At 28.8% G+C, this 17,105-nt stretch overlaps 1 protein-coding gene across 1 annotated transcript; it reads right to left on the minus strand.

The window, feature by feature from the left end:
- Positions 1–9,866: 9,866 nt before the first annotated feature.
- On the minus strand, positions 9,867–11,882 carry LOC123198933. Its single transcript, XM_044613739.1, has one exon. It carries the CDS (start codon positions 11,880–11,882, stop codon positions 9,867–9,869), a length of 2,016 nt encoding a protein of 671 aa, XP_044469674.1.
- Between the last annotated feature and the right edge of the window lie 5,223 nt (positions 11,883–17,105).

The raw sequence follows: 17,105 nt of genomic DNA on the forward strand, positions 1-17,105 counted from the left end.
CCGTTTTAAATGTCAATGTAGTGTTGCTCTAATACGATTAGGATGATTTGAAGACAAAAGACAAAAGCTTACTAAAACATGAGACAAGCTTTGTATCTCTTAATGAAATTTTTTGTCATTAATTGAAATATACAATTCGGAGCCTTACCAAGTTAGGCTATGATAATAACGGTGAGAATATGATGAAACCTTGATATCTATTGCAAAGAGGTATTAAAAAAATAATAAAGGAGATACAAGATTTTTAATTTCATTCAGTCTGATAATCGAATACCTATGTTTACAACATAACTATTAGCAAATAGATATAACGAAGTTGATAATTATATTAACTCGTATATTACATGTTATATATAAAAAATTATTAGAATATTTTATTAATTATTTAATAACAAAATAAATTCAGTAGTAAATTACTGCAGTAATCAAAGATTAACTCCAACCAAAGAACCCCAAAAAATATATCAAAATATTACACTCTTAAATCAAGGAATACTTAGATGCCCCCCAAATGAATATAAATGTTGAGTCACAAAGTTTGTTACAATGATTTTACCCAGGAATTAGTAATAACAAAAGTGCAATTAATTCAAATTAAGAAAAAAAAAATCAAACAAACAAAAATTATCCATTCTATTAAAAGAATCAGACAAAAAAAATCACTCCACCTCCATATCCATTCTTATTCTACACAAAATTATAAAAAAAAAAAAATTTCACGCCTATGTTCATCTTTCATAGCCATATCCTTTCTTTCTTAATACAATCAAGTTGGCAATGGAATCTTTTATGCTTAAATTTGGTGTTGTTCAGTTAAGCCAAGATGAGCCATAAGAACGCATAAGCGAGTGAGAAACTCTCCCCCTTCCATAAGATGTTGACCATGTTCTTTCCATCTACAACAACTCGTGACATATAACAATATCTCCATCCAAACATCCCTTATCATCTTCCATTTTATTTCTTTACTCCAATTATTGGTAGATTCTAGTGATTGCAGTTGCTTAGCAAGCCTACATCCATCATGAAGCACCGACCGACTTTCATCATCTCTCTTAATTTTTTCTTGACGCAATGATTGGCAAGCAAACATTTTGTCAGTGGATTTGTCAAACCCCAGTGGTTCGAAAAATCTCATGGCCTCAGCACAAGTATCTTTATACCTAAATTTATACCTTATATATCCAATCCCTTTAGGTAACATGGTTGGACATACAACTAAAATGTATAACATATAATCTAACAAACATTTGCTAATTTGAAATTTTAGGGAAAGTTCAATAGCATCCACATCATCCTCATCCACATTAATATGATAATAAAGATCAGTAGCAATGTGTCACAGAAAAAGGTAGTGATCAAAATCTGCCTCAATTGTGCTCCAACAAAGTTGTTTAGGACGATTATTATCTCTTTGAGCTAGAATCTTTTTGCAAAACTCGACATTAAACCCCATCCCACACCTACTAGTTCGTTTCTGTTCTTAAGGAGTTGCCCAAAGATCATATTTTGTAAATCATCATTCACATCTTCCCACGTCAAGTACCAGTACTTAAGTAACACTTCTTTGAGGCAAAAACATAATAGGTTGTATTGATGAATGGATCTTAACCATCTCTTGCTATTTCACCAAAGTAAATCATTAAAACATGAATCATTAGATATGTAACCATGATTAATCATCCAAAGTTTTGCCCAATCAGAAAAAACAAGCGTGATGAATGCACATGCCTCTAGAGCTATAGCCCTAAATATGAGTGCATAAGCTATAGAGGTGTCAACTGGTGGATAGACAGACTTATGAATCATGGTTTGGAAGACAACTAATATGGAAATATGAGAGAAAAGGCAGATGCAACAAAGAATGATACCGAATCTGGTATAAATAATGGAAGCCTTGGAGTAGAGCATGTCGAACATGAATCCAAGCTCAATTTATAACAATTTGAAGGCTTCTTTTGCAGACTTATCAAAAATGATGTAGTACGTATTGAATCCTTCATGATTACTTAGAATAAACCCTACAAAGAGAAATTTAAATCTGTCAAATAGAAAGTAAGCTTCAACAAGATCATTTTTCTTTGGCATTTGATGTGATACATCAACAATCGCCGATGAATTTGGATCTGTAAGTTGTTCGGCACTTGAAGACCTCAGCATCAAAGTCCTCTCTCCATACTTGATAATTCCAGTGATAAACATTGGAATTGTGATAAATGTCAATGCATTGTTGATCCAATATTGGAAAAAGATGTAAAACGCAACTCCAACTTAGAAAACAAACCCAAGCAAATGCCTTAACCACAAGTCATTATCTTCCAAAGAGTAAGCCGTGATACTGTCTGGGCCACCAAGATGTAAGAGAAGAAATGGTGCCCAAAATGCTTGGATTTCCTTCAGGAATTTATGATCAGATCCAACGCCCTGGGAAATAAGGCCCAAGGTAGTTGTTGCCACCAAATCTGCTGCCAAGTATGTTGACCAAACAAGAAGATTAATCCAATAAGTTTTCGCAAATTTTTGCCGAGAACCAAATATGATGAGGATGATTTGCAGACAAAGGCTTAGCAAAATCATCACACGAGCTTCGTATCCATTCCAAAGTTTTATGGCTCCGCTTACAGCCGACCCCACCGCCTCCTCTACTTGTTAACAATTGACCAAGCAGCACCAAACAGCGAAAATAGAATCAGTATTCTTATGAGCAACACTGTGTATACACAAATTCAGCCCAATGTAATTTTAAAAAATAACCAAACCAACTATAATTCTAACTTTTAAGCCAAATGTAATAAAAATGAAGAAAAAATCATTTTCTTTTTCCTTTTCTTCTTCTAATTTGTCGTACACCATGCCTTTTATATGAACATTCACCTCTGAAGCTGAGAAAATAAAGATAGATATTGGACTGTGGTAGGAGTGTGTGAGACTTTAACATGATTTTTGAATAAGGGAAAACTAGAAAAATTAAGAATTTTATAATAAATTGTATAAAAACAAAATAAAAATTAAGGGTAATATAATAATTGCAGCTGTATCATATCCAATTTTCCATTAACAAAATTAGATTTTTAAGTGTTATTTTCCTTTCTAATGAAATTCACATGTTTGTTACTAAAATATTCAATTCTAATTTAAATATTAAACTTCAATACATAATATATATGTTCAAATGCAAAAATAATTTCAGTTTCAAAATTGAACTAAAAGTAAAATTCTTTGTTTCAATAATCTTTTTCAAGAATCATAAATAAGAAAAAGAATATTTCAAGCTAATTATTATGTCTTATAAGTTCTTATTTTTGTAACAAATATGTGAAAATTTGAATAAAAATAACAATAGAAGTTCAAATAATCAAAATGCTTGGCTTACCACAGAAAAAGGTAAGAAAAAAAATGGAATAATGCACCAAAACAATCACACATATTAGAAGATATTGGAGAATACTATATAGTTATAAACATCATTCATTCGACATAATAAGACAAAACCACAAGTATCAGTATTCTATGATACATAATATATATTGACATTATGATATGATACAAATAAAAAATAATACTACATGATATATTATACGATATAATATGTATTATCAATATAAATCGATATATTTTTTTTAGAATTAATTGATGCGGCAATGGTGTATTTAAGAAATTTTAGATTTTTATGGTTTGTTTTTTATAGTCTCTAAAATGATAATGTGATAATTATAATTTGTTGTTATTTTACAACTATTTTTAAAAAGATGTATCTTATGTTATTATATGATACGTGATACATAATATGAAAATTTTAATTTTTAATATACAATACGATAAGTTATTCAACCATCTTGAACAAAACCAATTCTAGTTATGAAAATACAAATAAAAAACCAAATGATATAAGATGAATAAGAAAATTACTCAATTAATTACAACAAGAGAAGGAAAACTTGTACCTAGAAATTTGTTCAGTAAATAGAGGAAGATTAACTTGATCAATAGAAGTAGTGAAAATTATCTAAGTGAGAGTTTGAAGATTCTTTTAATGGATGAAAAACAAAAGGTATTATCATGTATTTAAACTTTAAAAAAAAAAACTTCATGCATGGTTTTGCATTCCCAGCACAAGAAGCATTGAATCTATGCAATGTAAATGTTACGTACGTGAATTAACTTTTGCAACATTCACTTCTATTCCTTCATTTTTACTATTTAAAAAGAAAACCGTTAGTATTTAATAAAAAAAAAAAGTAATGCATAATTTTGAGAAAATATATGATGTGTTATCACGTGATTACATATTATTTTATTTTTAATTTAAAATCATTCAATCACTTAATAACATACATCAAATATATATTCATTTATATATTCGAAATCGGTAAACATAACTTCATTGTAAAGAAAAAAAATAATAGTTTACAAAATTTATGAATCATTTATAAAACATCTATGAATGTAATATTTCATTGTGTATGAAGTCTATATACATATTTTTATTGCCTGCTTAGTGTTATATAAAAACTACAAGATAAATTTACAATCAAAAGAGCTTAAAGTTCAACGGAGAAATAATCACTCATATGATAGGGCTACAATAACACATAAGTGAACTAAGAGACGCATGAAATGAGATAGAATGAATTCTACTTTAAAATAACTTCAATATCATTTCATCCAAGTCCAATGATTAAAGTCAAGAATCTATGTAAAATAGGTACTCTTTTCCTAATAGAATTGTGAGATGGTAATGTCTTACTTCCAATAAAAGTTTTAATAAAACTATATATACTCAATTTTGAATATTCACCTAGATGATGTATTATCAAGTAATTAAGTGATTTTGAGTTAAAGATAAAAAAGTATTCAATTACATAACGATATATCATTTGGATACTTAATCAGATATTCAAAACTGAGTATATGATTAGGACATCTCATTGCTCTAAAAGTTTATGTTTCCTGACAACAAATATGTTTATAGAAAGAAGTTAAAGTATAACATCAGAGTAAAAAGTATCATGAAGCAGGTATATAAAATATAATTTGAGTTCCATACGTAAATAAAAGTATTTCAATTTCAAATCAATGACAAGTCTCCAAATATGTAAGTACTCTACTAAGATTTGTTCTGAAATAGTGGTGACTGTTTTGGAGTTGATTTTGTTCATACTTCAATGGGATGTAACAAATATTAAGAAGGAAAAAGTCGGGGATTATTTTTTATAACCTAAAATTTTGTCCATATTTGTTGAACAAATAAACTTAGGATATAATAACCGAACTCATAACTATTGTACTAAATAAGTCAAAGTTTTACAAACATAATAGAAACTAGAATATAAATATTTTCTCTTAAAATTTTAATGTTCCATTAGTTTTACTAACCTCTGGATCTATAAGTTTGACTTTATGCCAATTAATTAAAAATGCAAGATACACTAACAGTTGGGGCAGATGCTTTTATGAAGAGATAAAAAACCAAAAGCAAAGGTGGGCTTACTGTGGGAAGTTAGTCCGATAATTCAGTCGCCGTTTGAAACGGCTGATGAGCGGCTGAAAAGGGTTCTAGCTAAAGGTTATTTTCCCACAATTGGCCACCATATTTCTCACTTTCTTTCAGAGAACCCACAATTTGAATTACAAAGTTTGTTACAATGATTTTACCCAGGACTTAGTAATAACAAAAGTGCAATTAATTCAAATTAAGAAAAAAAATCAAACAAACAAAAATTATCCATTTTATTAAAAGAATCAAACAAAAAAATCACTCCAGCTCCATATCCATTCTTATTCTACACAAAAATATATATATAAAAAATTACTTTCCACGCCTATGTTCATCTTTCATAGCCATATTCTTTCTTGCCTAATACAATCAAGTTGGCAATGGAATCTCTTATGCTTATATTTGGTGTTGTTCACTTAAGTCAAGATAAGCCATAAGAACATATAAATGAGTGAGAAACTCTCCCCCTTCCATAAGATGTTGACCATGTTCTTTTCATCCACAACGACTCACAAGCATATAACAATATCTGCATCCAAACATTCTTTATCATCTTCCATTTTATTTCTTTACTCCAATTATTGGTAGATTCTTGTAATTGCAGTTGCTTGGCAAGCGTACATCCATCATGAACCAAGGATTGACTTTCGTCATCTCTCTTAATTTCTTCTTGAAGCAATGCTTGGCAAGCAGACGTTTTGTCAGTGGATTTACCAAACCTCAGTGGTTTGAAAAATCTCATGACCTCAACACAAGTATCTTTATACCTTATATGTCCAATCCCTTTTGGCAACATAACTAGACATACAACTAAAAGGTATAATATATAATGTGATAAACATTTGCTAATTTTTAATTCCGAAGAAAGTTCAAATGGATCTACATCATCTTCATCCAAATCAACATGATAACAAAGATCAGTAGCAATGTGCCAAAGAAGAAGGTTGTGGTCAAAATCTACCTTAATCGTGGCCCAACGAAGTTGTTTAGGACAATTATTACCTTTCTGAGCCAAAATCGTTTTGCAAAGCTCGACATTAAACCCCACTCCTGCTAGTTCGTTTCTATTCTCCAGGAATTGCCCGAAGATCATATTTTGCAAATCATCATTCACATCTTCCCACGTCAAGTACCAATACCATGTAGCACTTCTTTGATGAGATTAAACTTCTGAAAGCCAATACATGGGGTTGATATGTCTTTGAGGCAAGAACTTAATAGGTTGTATTGATGCATAGATCTTGACCATCTCTTGCTATTGCACCAAAGTAAATCATTAAAACATGAATCATTAGATATGTAACCACGATTGATCATTCAAAGTTTTGTCCAATAAAAAAAAAAAGAAATGTGATGAATGCATACGCCTCTAGAGCTATAACCCCAAATATGACTGCATAAACTATAGAGATGTCGATTGGTGGATAGACAGATTTATGAATCATAGTTTGGAAGACAACTAATATGGAAATATGAGAGAAGAGGTAGATGCAACGAAGTATGATATCGAATCTAGTATAAATAATGGAGGCCTTGGAGTAGAGCACGTCAAACGTGAATCCAAGCTCAATTTCTAACAATTTGAGGGCTTCTTTTGCAAACTTAACAAAAATGATGTAGTACGTGTTGAATCCTTCACAATTGCTTAGAATAAACCCTGTAAAGAAAAATTTAAATCTGTCAAATAGAAAATAAGCTTCAACAAGATCGTTTTTCATTGGCATTTGATGTGATACATCAACAATTGCTGATGAATTTAGATCTGTAAGTTGTTCGGCACTTGAAGACCTCAGCACCAAAGTCCTCTCTACATACTTGATAATTCCAGTGACAAATATTGGAATCGTGATAAATGTCAATGCATTTTTGGTCCAGTATTGGAAAAAGATGTAAAACGTAACTCCAACTTGGAAAAAAAGCCCAAGCAAATGCCTTGACCACAACTCATTATCTTCCAAAGAGTAAGCAGTGATAGTGTCTGGGCCACCAAGATGTAAGAGAAGAAATGGTGCCCAAAATGCTTGGATTTCCTTTAAGAATTTATGATTAGATCCAACGCCTTGGGAAATGAGGCCCAAGGCAGCTGTTGCCACCAAAGTATGCTGACCAAACAAGAAGATTAATCCAATAAATTTTTGCAAATTTTCGTCGAGAACCAAATATGATAACGATGATTTGCAGACAAAGGCTGAGTAAAATCATCACCTGAGCTACGTATCCATTCCAAAGTTTTATGGCTCTGCTTACAGACAAACCCATGGCCTTCCTCTGCTTGTTAACAATCAAACGGCAAACACCAAATAGCGAAAATAGAATCAATGTTCTTAAGAGCAACACTATGTATACACAAATTAAGCCCAATGTAATTAAAAAAAAAAACAAACCAACTATAATTCTAACTTTTAAGCCAAATGCAATAAAAAAATAAAAATGAAAAAAAAAATCACTTTCCCTTTTCTTTTCTTCTTTCAATATGTCGTACACAATGCCTTTTATATGAACATTCACCTCTGAAGCTGAGAAAACAAAGATGGACATGGAACTGTGGTAAGAGTGTGCATGACTTTAACATGATTTTTGAATAAGGGAAAACTAAAAAAATTAAGAATTTTATAAATTGTATTAAAAACAAAATAAAAAATGAAGTGTATTTTTCACATGTTTGTTACTAGAATATTCAATTTTAATTTAAATGTTAAACTTCAATACATAATATATATTACGTATATGGTAAGAAAAAACGAAACAATGCACCAAAACAATTACACATATTAGAAGACGTTGGAGAACAATATATAGTTACAGACATCAATCATTTGACATAATAGACAAAACTACGAGTATCAGTATCCTAAAATCATGATACGTATCTTAGGATACATGATACATATCGATATTATGATATGATACAAATAAAAAATAATACTATATAATACGTATTATACGATACAATATGTATTACTAATATAAATCGATATACTTTTTTTTAGAATTAATTGATGTGGCAATGGTGTATTTAAGAAATTTTATATTTTTATGATTTGTTTTTTATATTCTTTAAAATGATAACGTGATCAACTATTTTTAGAAGGATGTATCATTTGCTATTATATGATATGTGATGCATAATATAAACATTTTAATTTTTGATATATGATACGATATGTTATTCAACCACCATGAACAAAACCAATTCCAGTTATGAAAATACAAATAAAAAACCGAATGATATAAGATGATTATGACAATTACTTAACCAACTACAACAAGAGAAGGAAAACTTGTACCTAGAAATTCATTCAGTAAATGGAGGAAGATTAACTTGAATTAACAACTTACTTGATTAATAGAAGTAGTGAAAATTCTCAAAGTGGAGCTTGAAGATTCTTTCAATGGATGAAAAACAAAAGGTATTATCATGTATTTAAATTTTTTTTAAAAAAAAAAAGAATAACTTCATGCATGACTTTTCATTTCCCAGCACAACAAGCATTGAATCTATCCGGTGTAAATATTACATATGTAAATGAACTTTTACATCATTCTCTTCTATACCTTTTTTTTTACTGTTTAAAAAGAGAACTGTTACTGTTTATATTAAAAAAAAGAGTAATGCATATATATACATTATGTAAATTAGTGTTGAAGTTTTCGTAAATGAAGTTAAAGTTTCATTCTCAAAATATTTTGTTTCTACAACTTTGACAATTAGTGCTAAACTTTGACAAATATGATTAAAATTTCATTTTTTAATATGATCATTTTAGAACGAAATTAAAATGTCTCTAAATATTTTATCTATAAATTGAATATTTATTGTAGTATTAATAACAATAATAAAAAAAATAATAAAACATTTGAAATAACTTCTCATAATTTTTAGTGACTTTATTTACAAAAATACCATTAAAAGTTTTTATAACTTAATTTATTACAAATATTACAATAAGTTTTTAATTTTTTAATTTTTCATTATTTTAAGTAGATTTTAATATAAAACTATAATAAAAATACTATTGAATATTCATTACTAAGATAATAAAAAATTACCCCAACCAAACACTCTCAAAGTATATAAAAAATTTATGCTCTTAAATCAAGAAAATAACTTAAATGCCCGTAGATGAAATATAAATTTTAAATCACAAAGTTTGTTACAATGATTTACATGAACCTTTATTCACAAAAGTACAAAAAAAAATTTAAGGCAAAAGTAACAACAGCAAACTATTAAAACAATCAAATAAAAAAGAAAATCATTTCACCTTCATATCCACTTTTATTACACACAAAATTTAAAATATATATGTTTAGACTTTCCACAACTATGTTCATCTTTCACAACGTTATTCATTCTTTTCTAATACAACTAAGTTGGCAATGGAATCTCTTCTGCTTCAATCTGGTATTGTTCACTTAAGCCAAGATGAGCCATAAGAAGGCATAAGTGAGTAAGAAACTCGCCACCTTGCATAAGATGTCGCCCATGCTCTTTCCATTCACAACGACTTGCAGCATATTCCAATATCTCCATCCAAACTTCACTTATTGTCTTCCATTTTTCTTCTTTACTCCCATTTTCGACAGATTCTAGTTTTTGTAGTTCCTTAGCAAGCTTGCATCCATGAAAGAGCACCGACTGACTTTTTCCTCCTTTTATCATATCTATGTCATTATCAGTGCTAATGTTAAGCAATTCTTGGCAAGCAAGCTTTTTGTTAGTGGATTTAGCAAACTTCATTTGAATGAAAAACCTCATAGCCTCGGCACAGGTATCTTTATACCTTATCTCTCCAATCCCTTTAGGCAACATGGTTGGACATACAACTAAAAGGTATAACATATAATCTGACAAACATTTGCTAATTTTACATGTTGGAGGAAGTTTTTTAACATCTTCATGTTCATGATCCAAATCAACATGATAACAAAGATCAGTAGCAATGTGCCAAAGAAGAAGGCTACGGTCAAAATCGGTCTCAATTGTGCTCCAATGAAGTTGTTCAGGACAATTATTACCTCTTTGAGCCAAAATCTTTTTGTAGTGACCGACATTGAAACTCCATTCTATAATTTCTTTAGTGATCTTATGGAGTTGCTCAAAGATTAGTTCTTGCAAATCATCATTCACATCTTTCCATGTCAAGTTACAGTACTTCTCTAACTCTTCTTTGATGCCAAGTGACTTCTGCAGGTCACTACATTTAGTTGATATGTCTTTGAGGCAAAAACTTATTAGGTTGTATTGACCCATGGATCTTGACCATCTCTTGCCATTGCACCAACGTAAACCATAAAAACATGCATCATTTGATATATAATTGCCATTGATCATCCAAAGTTGTGTCCAATCGGAAAAAACAAGTGTGATGAATGCATACGCCTCTAGAACTATAGCCCCGAAGATGAGTGCATAAGTTATAGAGATGTCGATTGGCGGATAGACAGATTTATGAATCATGGTTTGGAAGAAAACTAATATGCAAACATGGGAGAATAGGTAGATGCAACGAAGAATCATACCCAATCTAGTATAAATAATGAAGGCCTTGGTGTAAAGCACATCATACATGAATCCAAGCTCAATTTCTAACAATTTGAAGGCTTCTTTTGCGGACTTCTTATGAATGATAGAGCGTGTATCTTTTTTTTCATGAGTGCTAAGAATCAACCCTGCAAACAGATACTTAAATCTCTTGAATAGAAAATTAGCTTCAACAAGATCATTTTCCTTTGGCATTTGAGGGGATTGAGGAACAATTGCTGTTGACTTTAGATCCATTTCTGATATTATTCCAAATCCTAGCACGTCTCCTACAATTTTAGCATAATTCGGACCCGGGTCAGGAGCTGGACGCAAGGAGTCTTTAAGTTGTTTAGTTCCTGAAGACCTAAGCACAAAAGTTCTTTCTCCATACTTGATAATTCCAGTGATAAACATTGGAATCGTGATAAATGTCAATACATTGTTTCTCCAGCATGAGAAAAAGACATAAAACGCCACTCCAACTTGGAAAACAAGCCCAAGCAAATGCCTTAACCACAATTCATTATCTTCCAAAGAATAAGCTGTGATACTATCTGGACCACCAAGATGTAAGAGAAGAAACGGTGCCCAAAATGCTTGGATTTCTATTAGGGATTTATGATCAGATTCAACGCCACTGGCAATGAGGCCCAGGGCAGTTGTTGCCACCAAATCAGCTGCCAAGTATGCTAACCAAACAAGAAGATTAATCCAATAATTTTTTAAATATTTTCGCCGAGAACCAAATATGATGAGGATGATTTGGAGACAAAGACTTAGTAAGATCATCACACGAGCTTCATATCCTTTCCAAAGTTTTATGGCTCCGCTTATAGACAATCTCATGGCCTTCGTCATCATGTTCACAATCGAACCACAAGGGCCTAAGAACGGAAATAGAATCAGTAATAGTATGTATATAGAATTTAAGCCCGATGTAATAAAAAAATAACCAAACCAACTGTAATTCTAACTTTTAAGCCAAATATAATAAAAAATAAAAATGAAAAAAAAATCAATTTCTTTTTTTTTTCCTTTTTTTGAAATGTTGTACAACACGCCCTTAATATGAACATTCACCACTAAAGCTGAGAAAATAAAAATGGATGTCGGATTCTAGTAAAAGCGTGTAAGATTTTAACATAATTTTTGAATAAGAGAAAACCGAAAAAATTAAGAATTTGATAATAAATTGTGTGAAAAACAAAATAAAAAATTTAGGGTAATATCGTAATTGCAATTGTATCATAACCAATTTTTTATTAACAAAATTACTTTTTAGATGAAAATTTATAATTTACACAATCAAGAGGTGAAATAGTGTATTTTTCCTGAATAAAAAAATTCACATGTTTGATATCAGAATATTCAACTCTAACTTAAATGTTAAACTTCAATACATAATATAAATGTTCAAAATGTAAAAATAATTTCAGCTTTATATATATAGATATAAAAAATTTAGTTTTTAATAAACAATAGGATACATAATTTTATCACCATAAACAAAACTAATTCTAATTACAATAATATGAGTAAAAACCAAAATATGTAAGATGATTACGAAAATTACTCGATTAACTACAACAAAAAGAAGAAAACTTGTACCTTTAAAATTTGTTCAGTAAATGAAGGAAGGTTAACTTGATCAATAAAAGTAGTGAAAATGATTGAAGTGAGAGTTTGGAGGTTTTTCAACGGATGAAAACCAAAAGGTGTTACCATGTATTTATAGGAAAAAAAATCATTTACTTCATTTATGGGTAATTTTGTTATTTTTTTATATGTATATTATATAAATATTTTATACTTATTTTATATATTTATATTATATTTTAAAAAAATTATAATTTAAGTAATTTTATTAAATAATATTATATTTAAAATAAATTATTTTATTAGATTTAAACTAAAATAAATTATAATTTTTTAATTTTAATTAATTTAAAAATTAAATTATTCAATTTGGTGTAATTTAAAAATTTTGTAAATCGTTTCTCAGTTTAATTGGAAAAACGTTTTAACCAACAATCGGCTCTGAAAGGAAATACATCAAAAAGGATCAAATGGTGAGAGCGTCAAAGCAAAGTATTATTATGTCGAAGATGCCAATATTCTCATTCACATGCGTCTGTAATACTGTCGGCCTCTGATCAAAGGAATATATTGAGGAGGCCACGTTGACAATATGTCTCGTCATTTTATGATGTGAGGTGTACGGTGCACCTGCACACAGCTGTGCATATTATTAACTTTCTGAAGGGTGTTAACAGGCCAGTCCGTACACCAGCCTGGCCTCCACTATCCATTAATGTGGATCAATCAACTGATCCAAATCTAATTTACCCATAAGCCCGTTTGGTTTTATGGGTTAGCCAGGCCTGTTAGACACGTAATCAATATATTTACTGTTACCCAGCCCTAATACTACTGTTATCGTCTTTTAATCATATTATTAAGCTATTCAAAATTTTTATAAATTCATAATTCAGTACATTCAAACAGCCTTCATATTTCTTAATCATGTGCAAATAATCATATGTATGGGTCATTCCTAACTAATTTGTGCATTTTCTGAGCTAAAATTGTTATTCGAATTTATTTTTGAGTATAAATAATTTTATATATATATATATATATATATATATATATATATATATATTAGATATATCATAATTAATTATAATTTTATATTTAATTTAAAAATACTTAATCATTTAATGATATATAAATATTGAATGAAAAAAATGGTAACATCATTTTTTGAAAGAAAAATGATAATATCATATATTTATAGAAAATAATACAGAATAACTTAATTTATGGTTTTCATTTCCTACAAGTAGTCCTGGCCACGGGCTGGTTTGGCCCGTAAATCGGACCAAAACCGGCCCGTTCAAAACCGTCAAAATCGAAACCGGTATGAACTGGAATTGAAACCGAATTTTGATGGTTCGATTCCGATTTTAATATTTTCGAACCATGGAACCGTCTGTTCATGTCCGGTTTCATGAACCAACGGTTCAAAATTTCATAAACCGGTAGTTTTTTTACATGAACCGGAAAATGCTTGCAAGGACCGCCATATTTTAAACATTTACAGGACCGGGTCCCCTGCAAAATCTAAAATGTGGCTGCTTCAAAAACATTTGCAGGGACCGGTCCCCTGCAAATGTACAAAATATGGCAGTTTGGCTTTTTTTTAAAAAAAATTTAATATAAAATTTTACCTATAAATATTATTCAGTCTTCCAAATCTCTCATTTCTTATTTCTCATTCTCTTAGATCTTAACACTCTCTCAATTAAATTATCTCAAATTTAATTAAATTATTCTTTTATTTTTATCAATTATAATTATAATTTATATAATTTAATTATTATTATTTTTTATTATACAATTTTATAATTAATTATAGAATTTATCTCTATAATTAATTTTATTTATTATCTATTTTTTTCATTAACTTTTATGATTAATTATATAATTTATTTTATTCATTCTCGAAAAATAGTAAATAGAACTACGTAGACTTTTATTATTTTAAATCTCAAATGAATACGTAAAAAATTTAATTAAAAAATTAAATCTAAGCATTTTTTTAATTTTTTATTCTTAATTATTATAATTATTAATTAAAAAATAAATCGGGATCATAAATTAGAACCGATGGTTTAATATCGGTTTCAAACCGGGGCCATGAAATGGAACCGTCAGTTCCAAACCGATTACGAACTGTCCTGTAGGGGTTTCGATTCAGGGTTTTTATTTTTTTGAACTGTGAACCAGCGATTCCGAACCGAAACCTTCGGTTCATAAACCGTGCCCAGGTCCACAAGCATTGAATTTATGTCGTGTAAATATTACGTATATAAATTGAGCAATATTATAGATGGTCACTTTGATTATATAAATTAATATATATTTAAGTATATTATCATATAATTAGATATTATTTTATTATTAATTTAAAATTATCTAATCACATAATAATATATATTAAGTATATACTAATTTATGTATTCAAAATGTGTGTATGAATAATTTTATTATTAAAAATTAGTTTTATTTTTTAATTTAAAATTATCAAATCATATAGTAATATATTATTGTTTATAAAAACATGTATTTCAAAGTAAGAGTGTGTAAGAGTAATACGACTTTTAAATAAGGAAAAACTGGAAAAATTAAGAATTCAGTAATAAATTGTATAAAAACCAAATAAAAAATTAAGGGTAATATAATAATTGCAATCCTATCATAACCCATTTTATTAAGGAGATAAGTTTTTGGGCGAAAAAGTATAATTAATACAAGGAAGATATTCCAAGATATAATATATATTATTAATATGAATTAAAATATTATTCTTTAAAATTAATTGATGTGGTAATAGTATATTTAAGAAATTTTAGATTTTTATGATCTGTTTTATATATTTTCTAAGATGATAATGAAATAATTAGATTTTTTATTATTTTATAACTATTTTTAGAATGATATATCTTATGATATTATATAATATATGATACAAAATATGAAAAATTTAATTTTTGATATATGATTCAACTATTATGAATAAAACCAATTATTTGAACACTTACTCATATGTTAATTATTTTTAATGAATTTAAAACCGGATAAGATCAGACTAATCGATTCAACCAGTTAAATTGAAAACTGACTCTACGTTCAGTTCGATTAATATAAAAAATAGTTTTATAATTGACTCAGTTAAATTCGATCAAAAACCAGGTTTGACCGGATGCATAGATTAAAAAGATATATCTTTTGATATTATACAATACATGATACATAATATAAAAAATTTAATTTTTTATACACAATATAATATATGATTTAATCCCATAAACAAAACCAATTCCTGTTACAAAAATATAAATAAAAACCGAACTATATAAGATGATCACAAAAATTACTCAATCAATTACAACAAGAAAAGAAAAACTTGTGCCTTGAAAATTTGTTCAGTAAATGGAAGAAAAAAAATGAGAGTTTGGAGATTCACCTCATTTATGGTTTTTATTTCCCACCATAACAAGCATTGTATCTGTGCAAACTATAAATCATTCACTACATCTGCGATTAGTTTCGTAATTTTACTTTAACATGTATATTTTATGTATCTTATATTTTAAAAAATTATAATTGAATTAATTTTATTAAATAATATTATATATAAAAATAAATTATTTTAATAATTTTATTTTTTCAGTTTGATTTAATTGGAAAACTAAATAATTGAATTTGGTATAATTTAAAAGGTTTTAAAATTATTTTTTATTTAATTTAAAAAAACTCTTAAACTATTTCAAATCAAATTTTGTACATACCTAATCCCCACTGACAATTGGCTCTGGAGAGGAAATACACTCAAAAGAATAAAATGATGAAAGCATCAAAGCGAAGTATTATTATGTGGAGGATGCCAGGATGTGGTTCAGGAGCTTCAAGTTTCTCTTTTTTCTTACCTACTTTTTTATCAAAATAATACAATACCCAAATTACCCTTCATACATTAGCCAAAAATATGCTATCTTTACTGTAGAGATAATGAATAATAATACAATAAAATTATATATATATATTTTTAAATATATAATTAGATATTCAAATAATATATTATTATATAATTAATTAATTTTAAATTTAAAATAAAATAATATCTTACCAAATAATAATTCACTCTTTAACCAATTAAACGTGGATATACAGCATTGCCCATAATATTAAATGCCAGTCATTCAAAATGGCCAGGGCGGGAAGAAGTAAGTGCCAGTGAGATAATAAGTGGAAGTTGACAATTGACAGATTTACAATCCTGTTAGAATTTTTCCACGGTAAGCTGTCAAAAAGTTTGGTGAAATTATCGAGACTGAATTATGAAAGCTGTATTATTATTCGCATGCGTCGGTAATATTGTCGGCCTCTAGTCAAACCAATAGTTTGACGCCAGTTGGCAATAATCTCGTCATTCCATGTGTACAGTGTACGGTTTACTGCACACAGCTGTGAATATGATTAATTTATGAACGCGTTCCTCGGTGAGAGCAGAAGAAA

The sequence above is a fragment of the Mangifera indica genome, chromosome 16 (genome assembly GCF_011075055.1).
Source record: "Mangifera indica cultivar Alphonso chromosome 16, CATAS_Mindica_2.1, whole genome shotgun sequence".
NCBI lineage: Eukaryota > Viridiplantae > Streptophyta > Magnoliopsida > Sapindales > Anacardiaceae > Mangifera > Mangifera indica.